At 46.4% G+C, this 19,275-nt stretch overlaps 1 protein-coding gene across 2 annotated transcripts in view; it reads left to right on the top strand.

Annotated features, from left to right (window-relative positions):
• The window catches only part of ARHGAP32 (Rho GTPase activating protein 32), a 267,273-nt gene extending 248,356 nt beyond the window's left edge, over positions 1-18,917 (top strand). For both annotated transcript variants that reach the window (XM_034754531.1, XM_034754532.1), the window contains 8 exons: positions 268-375; positions 1,765-1,910; positions 5,871-6,072; positions 6,804-6,949; positions 8,778-8,852; positions 10,789-11,652; positions 12,301-13,277; positions 14,606-18,917. In XM_034754531.1, the coding sequence (XP_034610422.1) occupies positions 268-375; positions 1,765-1,910; positions 5,871-6,072; positions 6,804-6,949; positions 8,778-8,852; positions 10,789-11,652; positions 12,301-13,277; positions 14,606-16,864 (4,777 nt within the window). In that variant the 3' untranslated portion in view covers positions 16,865-18,917. The remainder of the gene's footprint in view (positions 1-267; positions 376-1,764; positions 1,911-5,870; positions 6,073-6,803; positions 6,950-8,777; positions 8,853-10,788; positions 11,653-12,300; positions 13,278-14,605) is intronic.
• The last annotated feature ends 358 nt before the right edge of the window (positions 18,918-19,275 follow it).

Raw genomic sequence — 19,275 nt, 5'->3', positions numbered from 1 at the left:
CCCCCCCCCCCCCCCCCGGTGTTCTGTTAAATCTAACAAGTGCATATGTTTCTTCAATTTGACAGTCAGGAGACCCTGCTGTAATTATCTGCCTGAGGCAACGTTTTTGTCTTGCTTAGGGCACATCATTCCTCCTGTTGCTTCCAAGCAAATACCAATTAATTCATTGTGTTTTTCTGTGCGGCCAGTTGCAGCAAGGCTTGCTAATGGGGGTTGAATGTTTGCCTATCGGTTAACAGATTTTTGCATCTCGTTCTCATTTTTCAGGACACTGGAGTTCCTAATGAGGCACTTGGCTCATCTAGCAGATTACTGCTCCATCACAAACATGCATACCAAGAACTTAGCAATTGTCTGGGCGCCAAACCTACTAAGGTACTTCTCTTGGATTTTCTCTCACCTTTACATTTGAAACACGCTTCAAACCTGTTCTGCCAAGTAAACACTGCATGCTGAGGTTATTTCATGCTATGTTCCCAAGAGGATGCTAAATGTCAACACCCAGAAAAACCCCTATGGTTTTGATTCTTCAATTCTTATTCAGGCACAACTGCTATGGGTTTTTCAGTGGGAGATTTTCCAGAGAAAGTGCTTTGAGACTGGACATGTTGGGCCAGGTCTTCTACTAGCATCATTCTCATTGATGTCAGTGGAACTACAGCAGCTGGCCTTGTGGGCCCACTGGGCCTGTTTCACCATTGTAACTCCACTGATTTTGACAGAATTACTCCTTATTTGCAGTAGTGTAAATGAATGGAGAATCAGGCCTACTTTTTCTCTCCCTCGGTTAGACGTGGATACTGTCTCCTTTGGTCATGCAGGAAAACTGGTTCCATTCTGTGGCACCACTGACATCAAACTAGACAGACTGCTGCACTGGGATGTGATATATACACTAGTAGGTTTCAGGGGTGCTGAGAGCCATTGAGCCAAACTGTAAACCCTATATATGATGGAAATCACTTCAAGCCAGGAGGTGAAGCAGCGCCCCCAGCACCTCTAGTAGGTTTCAGACATATGTAAATGATCTTGCCAGACCCTTGGATAAACTTTGACATGGGAGATTCCAGAGGGACAATCGTACAATGCCATCACTAATTTCAAAACCTTACTTAAAACACAAAACAACCACCCCCCCCCCCCCCTTCCCTCCTCCTTGTTTTATTGTGCTAGTTTCTGGACTATCCAATTACCATCCTGAGATATCTGAGTCAGAGAGTCCCTCATGGGCAGTTAACGTGTGTGAGCCAGTTTCTTCTGCCTGGCGATTTTCTCTTGGTTAAGGCTACTTTTGAATGTTGGTGGGCTAGTTGGAGATTTTCCTAGCTCATGGGGAAAAGTTTATTTAAAAGGCTACAGTGAGCTTGTTCATGTAATTGCATTGTCAACTTCAAGTGCACATGGAGGGAAGGGGACAAAACAGGCAAGCCTTCGACATGCAGCTCTATCACTCACCTCAGTCTGGGCCTGCAACAGCTGCTCCTCCCTCCACTAGGGGGACACTGTTGCTATTGACATCGAGTCAGATCTAGACTGAAGTCATCACAGCACCAAATTCAGCGTGATGATTTCTCCAGCTCTTTGAAAACAAAGGGAGTTACACCAGCAGAGAATCTGGTCCTTAAAGCGCTATCTGGATCCCTTATGGAACCTGCCCTAAGTGGTGGTATATACCTGGTCGCAGCAGTGCAAGTCCGTATGCTCAATGAGCCCATACCCATGGTGAATTTACATTGAAGTTTAATCCACCATGCATTTCCTTAGATCGAAACAGATAGAGTCTGCCTGTTTCAGTGGAACAGCTGCCTTCATGGAGGTCCGAATCCAGTCCGTGGTGGTGGAATTTATCCTGAATCACGTTGATGTCCTCTTCAGCTCCAAACTCAGCTCAGTCATACGAGACGGGGCAGGTATGTACATTCTTTGAGGGGTTTAATTGTAGCAAAATGAGGGGAAGATTTTAGGAAAAACTCTAGCCTCTCCAGTAGAAGTTTGGAATAGTGTTTACAGTAAAAACAAAAGGCCAACATTTTCAGGGATGGGTGCCTAAAGTTGATAGATGTGGCCTGAGTTTTGGGGGTCTTGACAACCTTCCTCTCCCATTGACGTCAATAGGAATCAAGGGTGCTCTGTAGAATTGGGCCTAATAATTTGACATCAACAATTACTGCTCTTTATTCCTGTGATTCACGTATGTTTCTCTGTCTTGGCACAGTTGTAGCTTTTCCCTTGTGGAAGGTCTGTGATAATCTTTAAGGGGCTTTATTACCAAGTTTTCACTCCTGCATGCTCCTCCCTTCAAGTTGTCTTTGCAACACAGGCTTGTGCAGTATGGTACATACTCCTGCCATCAAGGCCAGCATTTTCAAGCTTATGTGCTGAAAGTGTGGCACGCTGACATACTGAGTAGCCACCGCTCCCGCTGACCCTAGTGGGAAGAGGTGGTGCTCAGCACCTCTAATAATGGGGCCACTGTAGTAGGTGCCTAACTTTAGACACCCACATTTGAAATTTTGGGCCCCACTTTTAATAAGAAACATTTTAAATCTTAAACATTAAAGGGTCCATTTTCCATGGAGCCTGCAGGCATTCATTAGCGTGGCTCTGACTTGTTAGCCACACAACTCTACCCATATTCTTGTAACTAGTGGCCAGTTCCCACCTTTGGCAGTGGTTCTCAAACAGGGGTACATCAACTCATCCAGATATTTGCCTGGTTTTACAACAGGTTACCTAAAAAGCACTAGTGAAGTCAGTACAAACTATTATTTCATACAATGACTTGTTTATACTGCTCTATATACTATCAATGTTTCTCAACATGGGGGGTTGTGGGATGGGTTTAGGAGGGTCTCAAGTGCAGGGCTGGCCTTAGAGGGTGGCAGGCAGGGCCCCTCCTGAAGCTTAAGACACATGCGGAAGCCCAAGCCCTACCCACTCGGGGCTCAAATCAGACTCCTGAAAGGAGCACAGTAAGTTGCCTGGAAAGGTTGAGAACCACCGACCTATGGGGTGAGGCTACGAGGCACCCAATGAGGTTGGAGGGCCTAGCAATGAACTGAACCATATTGTACAGGGCATTGGAATGATTAAAGCATTACTAATTTGTTTAGCCTGTAAAATGTATCATCACTGCTAACCGCTCCACACAGATTTTAGACAAAGTTACAGTTCAGCAGAGATGATAATCCAGTATTGATTCCTTAAAGGTATAGCTCCACTTGGACAGATGAGTTCTGCATTCACTCTGTGTGATACACCAAAACACAACGAGTCCAGTCTGTGAAGGCTTTTCTTGGTGCAGAAAATGGTCACAGTGCAAAACTAAAATTCCCATTTCTTGCAAATGCCTGCTATCTCCCCAGTGAAGTCAGTAAAGTTACACCAGGGAGGAATTTGACTCCATTTGTTAGTAATACATCATGGGGATTGAACATACATGTATCTAATAGATATTAAAATATCAAGTAGCTGATTTAATGTAGCTCATCCTTAGTACAAAATGGGCTTTTTCAATGCAGTTGTCACTAACTATGGGCAGAGTTAAGCTGTTTGCCAGTGTATTTGATGCTTTCCATTTCCGTGTTAGGGCCTCATTGTCTTCAGCGTAGTAGATTTGCTGTCAGTCCAGCTGTCCACCCAAGAGGCAAGTATAAAGCAGTAGGAGTGAGGGATTTGCTCAGCTGTTACGATAAGAGCCCTAGTTGAGCGATACATGCATATTTCCACCATGATTCTAGCTGATCTTTCAGTGTTAATTATACCTGGTCCAGGCTGTTTTCTTCCAGGGGGAGACAATTATTTGGCTCAAGTTCTCAGCATGTTTATCTGAGTTCAAAATGGTCTGTGTTTAATTTACCAATTAGCAAACCAGTCTCTGTTTTGATTTGTTGGTTGCTCTCAGCAATGTGTCTCAATGGCGAGCAAGATGCTGGGGCTTGTCATACGGTAGTAGCAAAGCTCAAGGAACATTTTACAGGAGCGAGACAGCATGTAGCATCCTGTAAGGGGCTGTCTGCACTGCACTCGGCAGGTATGATTACAGCACATGTAGACATATCTGAGTTAGGTTTGATCTAGCTAGCTTGAACAATGGTACCAGTGCAGCCATACAAGATGGCAGCTTGAGGACATACACTGTGTCCTGGGTGGGGTTGTACAGTCTGTGTTGCCGGCCATGCTGCTGAGGCATCACTAGTGCCGTTACTCAAGCCAGCTCCAGTATGTACCCAGGATCTAGCTTGAGTGTGTATACACAAGCTGCAGTCACACCTCCTGATGGAAGTGTACACATTACTAGTGCTTCAAGTGTGCATCTCTTTAGGTGTCAAGTATCAGAGGGGTAGCCGTGTTAGTCTGGATCTATAAAAAGCGACAGAGTCCTGTTAGGTTGCCGACCCCTGTTATAGACTTTCAGAAGCGGTGTGCCGAGTCTTCATTTACTCACTCTGATTTAAGGTTTCGCATGCCAATAATACATTTTAACGTTTTTAGAAGGTCTCTTTCTAGAAGTCTATAATATATAACTAAACTATTGTTGTGTGTAAAGGAAATAAGGTTTTTAAAATATTTAAGAAGCTTCATTTAAAATTAAATTAAAATGCAGAGTCCCCTGGACTGGTGGCCAGCACCCGGGGAGTGTGAGTGCCACTGAAAATCAGCGCGCGTGCCGCCTTTGGCACACGTGCCATAGGTTGCCTACCCCTAGTCTATAAGGTGCCACAGAAGTATTGGAGCATAAGCTTGTGGTAGAAATTTCCAGGCAGGTATAAATATGCAGGCAAGAATCTCTTTAGGTGATACTGAAGACTGTTTCTAACATGATTTGAGTGACCACTGCTGATCAGCCTGAGCTAGGACATGTTTTCTATACCATTTTTCCAAGCCAGTGTGGGGATTGGGCCAGTGTGGGGATTGGGCCACTGTTCAGCATAGAATAACTTTTAAACATGTCTCAAAGAGCAGTGCAGACAAGGGCCTACATGCACATTTTATGCAGGGTTGTGGTGTTCAGTAAGCTGGCAAGGGCTAATCATGTTAACATTGGCAAAATTCATACTCATAAGCGCAGGAGGGCTATCGTAACAGGGTTGCATATGATTTACTAAACCACTCTATCAACTAGCTCTGTTGTAACAGGTTCCTCTGCAAGGAAAGTTGACATACAGGGTTGTAGTCCTGGGAAGTAATTTTATCTTATTTTAAAAAAAAAAAGTGTTTAACTCACTTTAAAGAAACAAAACCCAAAACTTTATTTAAGTAGCAATAAAGAAAAAGGGGAAAAACAACTACAGCCATAAAACAGTCCAGCTCCTAGTTTATTACGCTCTGTCCTAGTATTTGTTGGGAGCTATTTAAAATGTTACAAATATGCTTGCAACTAGTATGTATGACTTAAATCACTCCTATTTAAAATGTTTAGAACTAACCATTCCCCCCCATACTCTGAGCTAGAACCAAGGTTGGTGAGTGCAAGTAAAACCAGCAATTAGAAAGAAAACAGACACCTTTCTGTACAGGGTTTTGTACCAGCCTATAGGAGAACTGAAAATATTCTAGCCCTAGAATTCAGAGATGGTTAAAAGCAAACACCTCTAGAATGGAGATCAGTTCCTGTAGGCTTCTAGAGTAATTGATACAGAATCCTCATGGTTTTCTCCCTCCCAATGACATCCTATAAGACTTTGCCAATTATTAATTCCACTGTTACACACACACACACACACCCATTATGGCAGAACTAATAGAAGCTATGTTGGCCTTTTCTTGGGTTTCCAAGGGCTCAGGAAATGCTATAATCTATCCATGGGCCTTATTTTTCCTACTGCTCCTCTCTGATTCTCTTCCTTGACTCTGGTTTTCATTTGCAGGTCACACTTCCTTATCACGCCCCAAATCACTGCTCGTGTCCTCGCCCTCAACTAAGCTGCTCACCCTGGAGGAGGCACAAGCAAGGACGCAAGCCCAGATCAACTCCCCTATAGTGGCAGACAGTAAATACATTGAAGTGGGAGAAGGCCCTGCTGCATTACAGGGGAAATTCCACACCGTCATAGACTTTCCATCTGAAAGGTAGAGTCTTTTACTTTCCATCACTGTGTGTTTCAGCAGGCTTTTAACGATTACAGCCATTTGACCTCAGCAAGCCTTGCTTGCAATACATAGTCCGCCTCCCACCCCCAGTGGGAGGGGGTTGTTCTGTATCCATGAGGGTGCAGCAGGACACATGCAGAGACATCTGAGGTGTAAATTGAGCCATATGTTTGTTGTATGCCTTGAGTGAGCTGGCCATATGACTCCCTCTGTCCCACCACAGATTCATGCACGTGTGCTTGGAGACTTAGGAGATGCGGTATGGGGTCAAGTAGTTTTTATAATGCAAATCAAATTCTCTCAAATCCCTTTCCTGCTATGTTTAGTTTAGTTATAATTAAGGGAACAGGTACATTTGCGTATAAAATAAGAGGCATTCTTGGTTCAGACTTGGAATTTAAGGCGCCAGACCTGAACAGCATTCCAACGGCCCTGCTACAAAAAGGAAACCAATGTCCTTTATACAGGAGCTCAGTTTTGTTCAATGGAATTGACCCCACAAGTTCTGGGACTGGACCTTTCCAGATAGAGAAGCACAAATATTCTCTGCTGCTGAAATATACATGTCTAGTTTTCTCAGCCTTGTTTCAGCACCAGATTCTCTGCCAAAGCCAGCATGCCAGGAGTAGAAAGAATCAGGTCTGGTTGGTAAGACTAAGTGACTGGCAACGCATCCTGAATGCAAACCCCCTTCTGCTTTCTTGCTCCAGAAAAAGACCGCCCAACAAGATGAAGAAATCCCCTGTTGGCAGTTGGCGCTCCTTCTTCAACCTGGGAAAATCCTCTTCTGTCTCCAAGCGGAAACTGCAGCGCAATCCAAGTGAGCCCTCCGAAATGAAAGCCATAGCGCTGGCAGGTGAGTAGGGTTCCCTTTGTTCCTAGCAAACAGGCTGCTGCTGGGAAAGTAACCCACACTTAGTATGCTTCTCTGTTCCCCTCCAGTGCTTAGATTCAAACCTCTATTCATGGATTATGGCCCACTACAGCCTTTCATTAATGGAACCTGAGTTCTTTAGCTGAGGCAGTAGAGGTTCATGCTTTTAGATCCAGACCATATCCAGGGGTGTCATTGTTACAAAAACAACCCAACGGATTCAGGACTGACAACTCAGTGTTCTTGGGAAAGTTTACTGACATTACTAAACAGGTATAACTCTTATTCCACAATAAGGCTACGTCCTCACTACAGGGGGGAGGAGATAGATTTAAGATACGCAAATTCAGATACGCGAAGAGCGTAGCTGAATTCGACGTATCGGAGCCGACTTACCCCGCTGTGAGGACGGCGGCAAATCGACCTCCACGGCTCCCCCGTCGACAGCACTTACTCCTACCTCCCCTGGTGGAGTACAAGCGTCGATTCGGGGATCAAATGTCGCATCCCGACGAGACGCGATAATTCGATCCCCGAGAGATCAATTTCTACCCGCTGATTCAGGCGGGTAGTGTAAACGTAGCCTAAGAGTGTGTTTTTCTGGTTTAGCTTCTCTCTCTTGGGGAGCAGTATAAACTAACCTGGAAAAGGGCCCTCATTCCATAGTAAAAAAGGGAGTTTATACTACTATAGTAATGCCCATAAACTTCCACATATAGACAAGCATTTAGACTCTGAGACTGTGTGTAATATGATGTAGATAGAGATGTGCCTCTCCCTTACCTACAACCCCCTTTTATGTATATCCATCTAGTATCTCTCTCCAGCTCCTCTTAAAATACCACCTTATAGTTTTCAGTAACTTTGAATGATTTGCAAATTTTCCTTAGTATAAAATGAAATTAGAGAGAGGGGATGAAAGTCCCACCTTGGCCATAGTAGGGAACCCTTGTATATTTCATGGCAGTGGTTTCAGAAGTATCCACAGACTTCCCCGGTACTTCAAAGATAATGCTTATTCTGTGCCCACAAAATATGCAGCCCGAGTTCTTCCCCGCCTTTGGCTGCTTTGCATTGTGCTTCCACCACAAACTGATACAGCAGGTAGAGGAGCATCCTTTGCTTACATAGAGGTTACCATGCCTCTCTCCAGCTGCTAGAGTACAGGGGCTGAGAGCTTCCAGTGATCCTCAGCTACTGTAATGGCCCTTGGAGCCACTGGTAGATGGTGAAAGTTAGAGCAGTCTTCAGACTACTCTGAATTACACCGATGGATCAGTGGGATACATTGCCATTGCCCGATCAAGGGGCATCATCTTATGGGGCTCCTTACCCATTCCTCCCACTTCAGATTCAAATGAGCCTGCACCCTCTCCCCCAAAAGGCATCAGGGCTGGGGACCTATGGCCAGTTTGCTTCCCAACCCATCCCTCTGCAGAGATTAACAGTTCGTTGTCAGTTTCTCCCTTTGTAGGGGAGAATATTACCACCACCTAACCTTTGGCACCTCTGTTAATTCACTTGTGTGGGTAAAGCTCCTTTTTGATGGAAAAGGTTAGTCTCAAAGGTGCCACAGGACCCTCTGTTGTTTTTTTGATGGAAGACACTGTAGAAATGCCCAATAGTATAAATTGTGCTATGGGATACAAAGAGCATACAGTTGTGACTGCAGCTTTTGTGCGAGCACGTAGGAGAGTAGAAAAGCTGCTTAGATTGGAGCGAGTGGTACGGCTGGCAGAAACCCATCTATCTTCACGCCATGAGCACATGGCAGATTATAAAAATGCTTCTTTTACGTTTGGTTCTGTAGGTGGGAGAGGAGATAGCGGGACCCTGCGCTCAGCTAAAAGTGAAGAGTCTCTCACTTCCCTGCATGCTGTTGATGGTAAGATAGAAAAACAACTGGCTCACAAAGTGTAAAAGGGAGTGTGACATTTCTATAGACCTGTGAATGTTACAGCACTTCATAAAGTAGATGGTGGTGTCCATGACTAAGTCCTATGCCTTCTCTTGTAAAATCAGTTTTAGTGAGCAACTGCCCAGTCTTCCACGAGACATCCTATTATGTTGGAGAATCTCTGTGGCCTGTGCTAGACAGGAGGTCAGATGAGATGATCACAATGGTCCCTTCTGGCCTTGGAATCCGTGCATCTGTTGCCAAACAGGGTCACACTGTATTCATATTTCAGTGTGTCTACCTTTGTTAGTGCATGTAACTCATAAGCAGTCACGTACCAACAACTTAATAGTGTCAATCCAGTGTGACTGAGGTCAATAGGAGTTGTTCTTGCTTTAGAACTAAATGTTACAAAGCAGATTTTTACATGGCTCTGTGATGTTTCATGGAACCTAGTTGACACATGGTGTCAAAGTCAGGCTGGTTTCATCCTCTAAGGAAGAGCTCATTAACGTCAGAGCAAGTTTCCCCTTGAACGTGCAACTCCTATGTAGTTCAAAAGTGAAATTAGCTTGGACTCACCTAGTTTTTACTGGAAGTTGTGTAAAAACTTACAACAGTGGATGTTTGCTCCTTGGGCCATTTCTAAAGGTGAAGTAGTATTATATAAGCTGGGAAAATTCAATGGACTTCATTTCACAAGCATTAAAATTTAGGCCAGGTCTACACTAGAAGCACTTTGCCAGTATGGGTATCCCTATATAATATACAAGCGAAACTCAGCTTCTGCTCACACAGCTGATTCCAGCTTCCTGTCTTCCTCCCCTCCCCCAGCAAAAGCAGTTTTGCCAGTATACCTGCACCTACAATACAGGGTTTTGCCTGCACAGCTCTGGTGGTCAAGGGTGACAAAGCTAGTAGCCCTTGCCTTATTCTAATTTTTAAAAAGAAAGGATAGTGAGATTGGTATACATTTTATTTACTATAATACAGTACTGACCAAGAAATAGCATTGCTAAATTAACCCCAACCACAGAGGTGGAAAACCAAAATGAACTATCTAGTAAATGTGACCCCGTCTGGCCTTTATATAGCAATAATTCAATTTTAAAATGCATTTGAAATCTGAGTGTTTTACTGCCACTCCCCACCATAATATCTGAGTATCTGATAAAGCAAAAAGAGACTGACCCTAAAACCTTTTCTATTGCCAAATGTATTCATATGCTTCAGAGATTTTTGCTAAAGTTACTGACGTGCAGTGCTCAATGTAAGCTTAATTGTGACGGTGCCTCGGCTCCTTCATAGCTATAGACCATATAGCTTTCTTGATTAGATGACTAAATGAAGGTCTGCAGAAATGCTTAATGGACTAGATTTGCTTGCGCATTCATGTGGTACCATGGGCCGATGCAGTGCACTTCAGAGATCTTTACTACATGTTATTTTCCTTCTAGAATCAAAAAGTAAAACCTGCTTTTATTAAGACAGTGTTTGTATCAGATCTGCTTATGTTTAACATTCACTTTCGTGACTAGACCATATTGGGACTTCGACTGCATTTATTAACTAGTTTTGGAACGGTTTTCTAAAACCCTGTTTTGGTCTAAAAACCATTTGATTGAGCCTACATCATCCAGGCAAACTAAACTTAAATAGTTTTATCAACTGTTTTAGCCTAGTAAATGGTTTCAAGTACATCTACGTTAGTTTCCCACACTCCCTTTAACCCAAGTTAGCCTGCACTGGTTTATTATTATTTGTATTACTTTAGTGCCAAGAGACCACAACTGAGATCAGTGTCCTATTGTGCGGAGTTTTAAACTAAATCAACAAAAACAGCTCGGAAGTCATGGCCTCATGCAGTTTTTAATGAACATTTATCTAGTGCCCTATTAATGCTTATCCATGTCCTTGTTGCTAGGTGAATCTAAACTGTTCCGGCCTAGAAGACCCAGGTCCAGTAGCGATGCACTGTCTGCTTCCTTCAATGGGGAGCTCCTGGGGACCATGAACCGCTGCAATTCTTATGATAACCTGCCCCATGACAATGAGAGCGATGGGGACGAGGGGCTGATTCATGTTCCTGCCCTCATCTCTCCTAGGTCAGCAGAAGATGTTGACCTGAGCCCACCGGATATTGGAGTAGCTAGCCTGGATTTTGACCCTATGTCTTTTCAGTGCAGTCCACCCAAGGCAGAGTCCGAGTGCATGGCTAGCAGCATCTCTCTGTTGGAGTCCATGGGTTTTAACAGGGACAAGCCAAGCGTAGCTAAGAAGGATTTGGAGTCTGGAAGCCAGAGTCAGACCCCTGGCAGTGCCACAAGTTCTGAACCAGTGTCCCCCTTCCAAGAGAAAATGAGTCCCTTCTTTACTCTGGACCTGAGCCCAACTGAGGAGAAAGAATCCAAAACCCACTCCTTCTCGGAGAAGGTTGCCCATGCCTTCTCACCTAAGACGGGCCGAAAGCCAATCAAGTCTCCGCTGGTGACTATATCAGAGCCAGTCTCTTTGACGCTGCCCAGACAAGCATGTGAAGGGATGCCTAGTGCTGCGGGGAATGCGGCTTCTCCAAACTGGAGCAAAAGCGTCAACGAAGCCACAGACAGGTCCCCAACCCAGAGGATGTCTTTGTCCCTGAAAGCCAGCGAGATGGCAGCAGGTGAGGGATGCCACCAAGAGGCCCAGACCCAGGTGACTGCTGCCAAGCCAGAGTTGCAAGAAGAAGGGGAGCGACCCATGCCAAGCAGCCAGAATAAGACTGTACCTTCTGGACACACTCAGCCAGGTACAGTGCGTTTTCCTCCATTCTTTCTTTAAGTTCTAAAGGGACCTGCTCCCAGAAACTTCTCTTCGTGCCTTTTAGGAGAGGGGAATACACCTCCATTCCGATCCTAAATCAGAGGGAGTATCTTGCAGGGGGATGCAGGTTGCTAAGGTCTCTCTGTCTTTTCCCTCCATCACAGAATTCTTGGATACTTTCCACAAAACCTTATGTGCCCCCCTTTTGTCTTTTTTTTTCCCCATCCTATCATAAAATGAAACTCTATAGCGTACCTTTACGTATCAGTTAACAAGTGAATTGACCACCTAAGACACTCAATGAAAAAAAACCACCTGCCAACACTTGAAGAAGGGTCTTTTTTTCAGCCCCAAAGCATGTGGTCTAAATTGGTTATAAGGGGGTCTCGTTCTCTGCCTTACCTACTTCCTACCTCTCTAGAAATGCAAGAGGAACCTTTAGACAATCTCTTGGTGTGGTTTTCCTGCTGAACAGCTGTACAATTCAGCAACATTTGCATGTGGGACAGAAGATAAAGTATTTCACATCAAGGAAATGCTACTGTGAAAAGCATCTATTTTTATAATGGTCTACAGGGTTAGGTCACTATCCTTAGAGTAACAAATCTCTCTCTCTCAATTTTCCCCCCATTAGGAGCAGTTGCCCTCGACTCCCCCCAGGATCCTGTTCCTGTCAGTTCTGTGTCTCTTATCCCTCCTCCTCCTCCGAAAAACGCAGCACGCATGCTGGCCTTAGCGTTAGCTGAGTCCGCACAGCAAGCATCTACTCAGTCCCAGAAGAAGCCAGGAGATGCTCATTCTGACTGTACAAATTACAGAGAGACTGACATTGGTATAGCTATAGAAAAGGTCCACCTCTCTGCTGGGGCTGCTCCAGACAAGCTCCATCTGTATACGGATGTTCCTGAGAACCAAATCCACTTCCAGAGTGGGGCACCTGGGGATCAACTCCAGAGTGGGGCACCTGTAGACCAGGACCTCACTAGGACACCTGGGGACCGCAGTCATCTACACCGTAGTACACCTGGAAACAGGGACCAGCCCCATCTGCATACTGGCATGCCTGGGGACTTGCATAGTGGCACAAAGGTGGACTGGAACCACTCCAACTTCCATACTGGAACAGTGGGGGACGAGGACCACTTCCCCTCCCATTCAGGTGGCCCTGGGGATTGGGAGCACACTCCTCTCCATACAGGTGCTTTGCTTAGCCGGGAACCATCCACAACAGATGTGCCTATAGACCAGCCACACCTCCATACTTGCATATCTATGGATAAGTATCACATCCCTGTGGAGAAGCTTCATGTTCCTGCCAGCACAGCTGATGACAAACTCCAGCCTCCTCCTGTAGCTGCCAGGGAGAAAACCGCCATGGCTACAATGACATACATGACAACTACCCAGACACCAGCAACTGAGATGAGTCATGGAACAGCAGGTCAGCACATGGCCTCTGAACCCACCGCTCAGGCAGATGTTATTGTCACGGCTGCTCAGCGCATTCTTATGACCAATTCCCTAGCACCATCTCAGAGACAAGCAGACCATCAGCCAGCCATGGGACAAGTTCCAGCCGTAGCCACCAAAGGATCAAGTAGTTCCAACCAGGTAAGTGATGCGCGCGTTTACCCCTGCCCCTTGTATCTATATTTGTACATGCAGCATCTATGTGTAATAATAGTAGGGATGGAATTTTGAGAGACAGAAATTATGGGCTGTATCCACGGAGGAGCAAGTGAGACATACTTTCAGCTCCAGATGACCTAAATACAAAGGAGTGGGACAGATTCCCAGGAATTATTAGTGTATGTATAATAAATACACCCACTCTGATAGTGCTTTCCAGTATGTTCATTGATACTTTCCGGGGAATACCTACCCCAGTACACTCCCTCCTACACTAGTTTTAAGGGAATCAGTGATGCCAACATACCATTATTCTTATCTTCTCACATTGTTTTGCAAACAATGACTTGGGTCCTGGTAGCATAGTGATTTAGAAAAGTGGGCTAGATACTGGACTGTGTGCAATGAGTAATTTAGACATAGCTTTGAATACAAGACCACACCTTAGGGAATGCCAGTTAAGACACCAATCTCAAAGCCATCCCTTACTCTATTTCAGATGTGCTCTGAAACTCCAGCAGAAGCGACCCGAAAAAAACTTTTAATTTCATGTCTCTTCTTAAGGATGGTATTTTTAACAGTGCTGGGCTCTCCCCTTAGCCAGTTATTGGCACAGTTCAGTAACAGTCCTGAATCCTGGGATTTGGATGTAGGCTCAAATGGCTTTAGACATCACGACGTTACATGCTACCAACTTGAGCCTTGCCAACAGAGCAACTGCATTCACACACACCTGGAATCTAATAATTGTCAGAGACAGACTAAGGAATAGCGTTGTTAATTCAGAGGAAGTTAAATATTTATTTGTACAGTACTGTTATGCTACTATAGATCATGCGTTAACTCAGAGCTAGGTGTATATATATTCAAAACAAGGTTTGCCTGTGCTAAAATACATACCTTTATAAAGGCCATCTGTCAAAGTGTTCTAGGCTCTGTACAAAACGTTTTGGCCCCTTGGTCTTTAGAGACCACAGACTGACAACGGTCTTCTCCCCACAGTTTATGGTCACAGAAATAAATGAACAATCTCAGTACTTCCCAGCCCATTCACTAGTCCCCATTAAGCCTGGGGAAAACAGGTGCAAATTGTAGCATGTCCCAAAGATCACTAAAATCTCTCTCAAAAGACAACATTGCCCCCGTGTTCAAACAAACAGCTCTGCACAGACTGAACAGCAGCCCAGGCTATATTGTAGGGGAGCGGGATACATTCTGTAGAGCTAATTATATGGGTAGTCAGTATAGAGACTGCAGTGGAGGGTGAGGGATGCTCACACACTAACCTCTATGTGGTTTCTCCATACTAGGTACGAGGAGCACCGCCTCCAGAGAAGCCGCCTGAGCCTCGACTAGCGGAGCCTGCTCCAGTTTTTGTCACCGAAAGTAGCTCCGCTATCCGATGTACCTCGTCCACCTCTGCGTCCCACCAGGGCCATTTGGAAAAGTCCCGAGAGAACGTCAGGGCTCCCTCTTTGCACCTGCGTTCGGAATTGGTCCCCACACACTCCTCCTATGGCTTTGCGCCCCCCATCCCGCCCGTGAGAACGCTGGAGAGTAAGATAGCTGCAGCCATGCACTCCAACAGTATGGATGCAGTGAATACCTCCACTTACCATTCCTTCCTGGCTTCCTCCATTCTGCCATCATCTGTGGAGGAGGCTTTGCCCCCACCGCCACCGCCCAAGCACGCCTCTCTGCAGTCTGCATATCTGCCCCATCCCAAGCCAGAGAGCATCCCTGAGCCGCCCATGTCAGAGAACTATCTGCACCACAAGCCAGCGTCCGTCCATCAGTACAGGCCAGAGAGCGTCCCGCCGCATCTCTCCTACCACGGCAAATCCGACCAGCACCAAGCTTATGCCTCCAGGTCGGAAACGCCCACTTCCATGGGCCCCCGCTACACCGCCTATGCCAGCCAAGGGAAGAACACGTCAGCCCATCATTCCAAGCCTCGCAACCGCGTGGAGTACGCGTCCTCCATGAGCCCTACCACCCTGCGGAGCACAGGGTATGCGGAGGAGCCTCCGCCCTACCCCACCATCCGCCGGGTGCAGTCATTGCACGTTTCCACCCCTTCCACCATCCGCTCCGTCCCCATTTCGCGGACAGAGGTGCCTCCCGATGACGAGCCCGTGTACTGCCCGCGGCCCCTTTATCAGTATAAGCCATGCCAGCCCCACTCAGATTATCACGTCACTCAGCTGCAGCCTTACTTCGAGAATGGGCGCGTGCATTACAGGTATAGCCCTTATTCCAGCTCGTCTGGCTCCTCTTATTACCCCACAGCAGCAGATGGGGGGTTTTATGACCTGGACCCCTACAGCACGATGCGGCTTAGGCATTTCCACCCCCTTCCTAGCCGAGACTTTGCATCTTACACCTCCAGGCTGCAAAATAAGAATCTGTACCGCTATCCCGGCCTGCCTGCCTATCCTCGGGGAGGCCTGATGAGCCACCTGGCAGGAAAAGAGCACAGCTTTATCAGCAGAGATGTGCCCCCAGCCCCGGACATCAAGCACACATACATGTCATGGGACCTGGAGGACATGGAGAAATACCGCCTGCAGTCCATCCGCCGGGAGAGCCGCTCACGCCAGAAAGTGAAAGGGCCCGTGATGTCCCAGTACGACAACGTGACTCCTCTGCTGCAGGAGGAGCTGGGGGGGCTGGACATCATCCACCTCCGCAGCAAATCGGATCCTGGGAAAACTGGTCTCCTGACTGTAGCCGAAGGGAAAGAAGGGAGGTATCCAACCAAGGCAGCCACCCCCGAAGGGGACGAGCGTTACTATCTGCAGCGCTCCGAGCCGGAGCCGGACAGGTCCCATTACCATGGGGCCTATGGGAACGGGCAGTCAGAGAAGCCTTCCCTCCCCCAGAAGCAGAGCAGCATCAGGAGTCGAAAGCTGCATGAGCCGGGCTGCAACGCTACAGAGCACAGGGGACACCTGCAGCAGGAAGCGAGCCATCGGCAGCCTTCGGAATCCAAAAATGGGCCCCCTTACCCAGACTACAGGCCCAAGGGTGGCCAGGAACCCATGGAGCCCGTTGGTTTCCAGCACGCGGGTGGGAAGTACGTCACAGCCGGACAGGAGGCCCTGCGACCCAACCACAAGGAGGTGAAGCTGGCAGAGGACCGGCCGGACTTGGAAAGGCCTCGAGCCAGGCAAATAGCCCCTGCCGAGAAACACACCAGAGACTGCTATAATAAAGAGGAGGAGCACCACGTCCAACCCATGGCGCCGCCTCCCAAGCCAGAACGGAGCCACAGCCTCAGACTCCGGCATCCGGAGAGCATGGACAGGGACCCCGGCCTCCTGTACCCATACCAAACCCTTGGCAAACGCCAAAGCAGTCTGACAGTGGTGTCCCAGTACGATAATTTGGAGGATTACCATACCATGCCTCAGCACCAAAGAGGGGGCTACCTTGGAGGAGGGGCGTTCATGCCCCCTGGCTTTCCCCATTCACACAGTAGGACATATGCCACAGCATTGGGCCAAGGGGCCTTCCTCCCTTCAGAGCTGTGTTTGCAGAGGCCAGAAACAGAGATCCATGCCGAGTGAGCTGGGGGAAGGAGGGATAGAGCCTAAGCAGCCTCTGCTGGACAGTGGACTGTTTTATTTTTTCAATGACAAAATTTAAAACAAAAAAACAAACAAAAAAACCCCCACCCCCATGAGCAAAGCAAACCCACTCTCAACCCTGCCACCAGCTCACCACTCAATGTTTGTCCTAGGTGTATAGTTTTCTTTCATGTCGTTTGAGAGGTTGGAATGATCACGCAGGCTGTGTTGGCATGTGAAAAGATGAGCCAGGACCCAGAGCAGATCTGAAAGAGGCATGGTAGGGAGGGGAAGGGAAAAGGGGGTTTCCTTCCCCTGATTTGACATAGGCTGGTGGTTGCATGCAGCTCTTCTCTTGGTGTCTCCCAAGCATATCTAGTCACTCTCCCAACATCAGAGGAGTTGCATGGATAGGTTTTACCCTTTGAATGAGATGCCGTGGGGAAGTCTCTGTCCTGACCCTTTCAGATTGAATCAGTAACACACTGAAGCTGTCCTTTCCCCACAGCTTGCAAAGTGTGTGTTTCCTCCTAGATTACTGGTGCTCTGCATCCCCTTGAAAATTGTGGAGGGGTAACTGGGCCTAATCCAGTTCCCACTGAAGTAGGAGTGGGAGTGGGATTGGCCCCAAGCCAGGTCACAGAGCTGTTACAGAACAGAGTCTGGTTTTTAAAGGCTCATTGAACAAGCAGCTTCTAGCTAGAGAAGGGATATTTACTGAAACTCCAGCATTCACCCTCATTCTGATACTATAAATGGAGACGAGTTTTGAAAGCAAAGCGAGCCAGGGCAGCACTTCTACCTTTGAAAGTAAAAAACCCACCCTTCTCCCCTGCCACGCACACTCTTGGGCACAGGTGATTGAGCAGCATACATATTTCATGCTAATTCCTCTTTACTTACAGGCTACCCACAGAACCAGCTATTTAATTGCACGTCCTAGCTGGCCTGACACTACCATCTATTTACAATGTCACTAGATGATTGTGTCCAGCTTATAAACTAGAGCACAGGTTCCCTGCTGGGAGCAACTTGCATAATCACCAACTTAGCTGCATGACCATGGAGTTGCTCTGGGCCAAATAACTCAGTCCTTACTTCAGGAAAACTCCTGTTGACTTTCATATTCAGCCTACAGGATGAGGCCCTCTTTTAGTACTGCCTCACCCACAGTGAGTTGCTGTAAGTACAGAGCAGTTACGTGTTGTGGGCACTATGAAATTGCATTTCCTCCCTTATTGCAAGTGTCGTTCACACCAGGATTCAGGCATTGGGGTAGGGTGAAGGGATGGGACAATGCACCTCTTTATAACACACTCCTGGTGTTGCCCTGCCTATTTAAAATGCTTTCCCTACTTCATAGAAACAAGACAGCGTTTCATCTGCAGCCTCTCTGGATTCACAGCCATTTTAACCCCACCTTAAAGCACATACATTTTATGAGACAGGGCTTCCTAGAAAATACTTGTCATTTAGCATTTAAAATATTCAGAATTCACCCATGCTACGGGGACCTTTCCTGTATTGTTGGATCACACAACTTCTCTACCTGTTTTGAAATTCAGAGGGTTTATTTAAAGAAAGCATCTGAGAAGTTCTCTTAGCTGAAAGTCCTGGAGCTAGTATAGCTAAGATTATTAAAGTAACTTATGTCAGAGCCTCCTAGAACAAGTGTTTTATTCATTGCTATTTTTGGCTTTTAAAGTAATAATAAAAACCTGTCAGTGCTCACAAGGGAACAACACACTTCTAATAGGTACCTAGTCATTAGAACCAGTTTGGTTCTTTTAATCTCATAGCCTTTTCTGGGTCTGTTTTAACTAGGATAGCCTATGGTCTGATTTTATTGTGCAATGTATTGTTTTAAGAAGAATGTTTAATATAGAGAGTTTTTCCTAAATGTTATGGAAATAAATTTAGCGGTCAGGAAAAAAGCACTGTGATCTAGGTTACCTCAATATCATTCACCTTGTGACTAACTAGAGGGTGTTTTTCTTTTTTGGGGGGAGGTGTGTGTGGGGGGGGTATGTGAAAGGATAAAGCATGAAAGGGCTGTTAGTGGACCAGCCATTCTCTCTGGGCTACTAGCCAATTCTGCTAGTAAATCTGGCTTTCCTGATACAATCTGTCCAGGGGTGTCTAGCTGCAGTACTCAGTCAAGTCCCAATACTAGTCTCTAAACATAACTTAGCACTTCATCTCCCCTCTGCTGCTCCAGAGTGTCAGCCTCCCTTGTTCTGGATTTGGGGCAGGAACAAACTCATTGGTTCAGGCTATTCAAGATTGAGGTGACCAGGACAGCCTGTCAAACCTCTCTCTCTCTCTCTCTCTCTCTCTCCCTCCATTAACGCCTTAATTCTCCTTCCAACCTCTCTGTATTGGCCTTAAGTTACCCAAAGAATCCTCCCTAT

Source organism: Trachemys scripta, chromosome 21 (assembly GCF_013100865.1).
Source record: "Trachemys scripta elegans isolate TJP31775 chromosome 21, CAS_Tse_1.0, whole genome shotgun sequence".
Taxonomy (NCBI): Eukaryota; Metazoa; Chordata; order Testudines; family Emydidae; genus Trachemys; species Trachemys scripta.
Note: the sequence above shows the minus strand (reverse complement) of the source record. Positions and strands in the feature narration are given on the sequence as shown.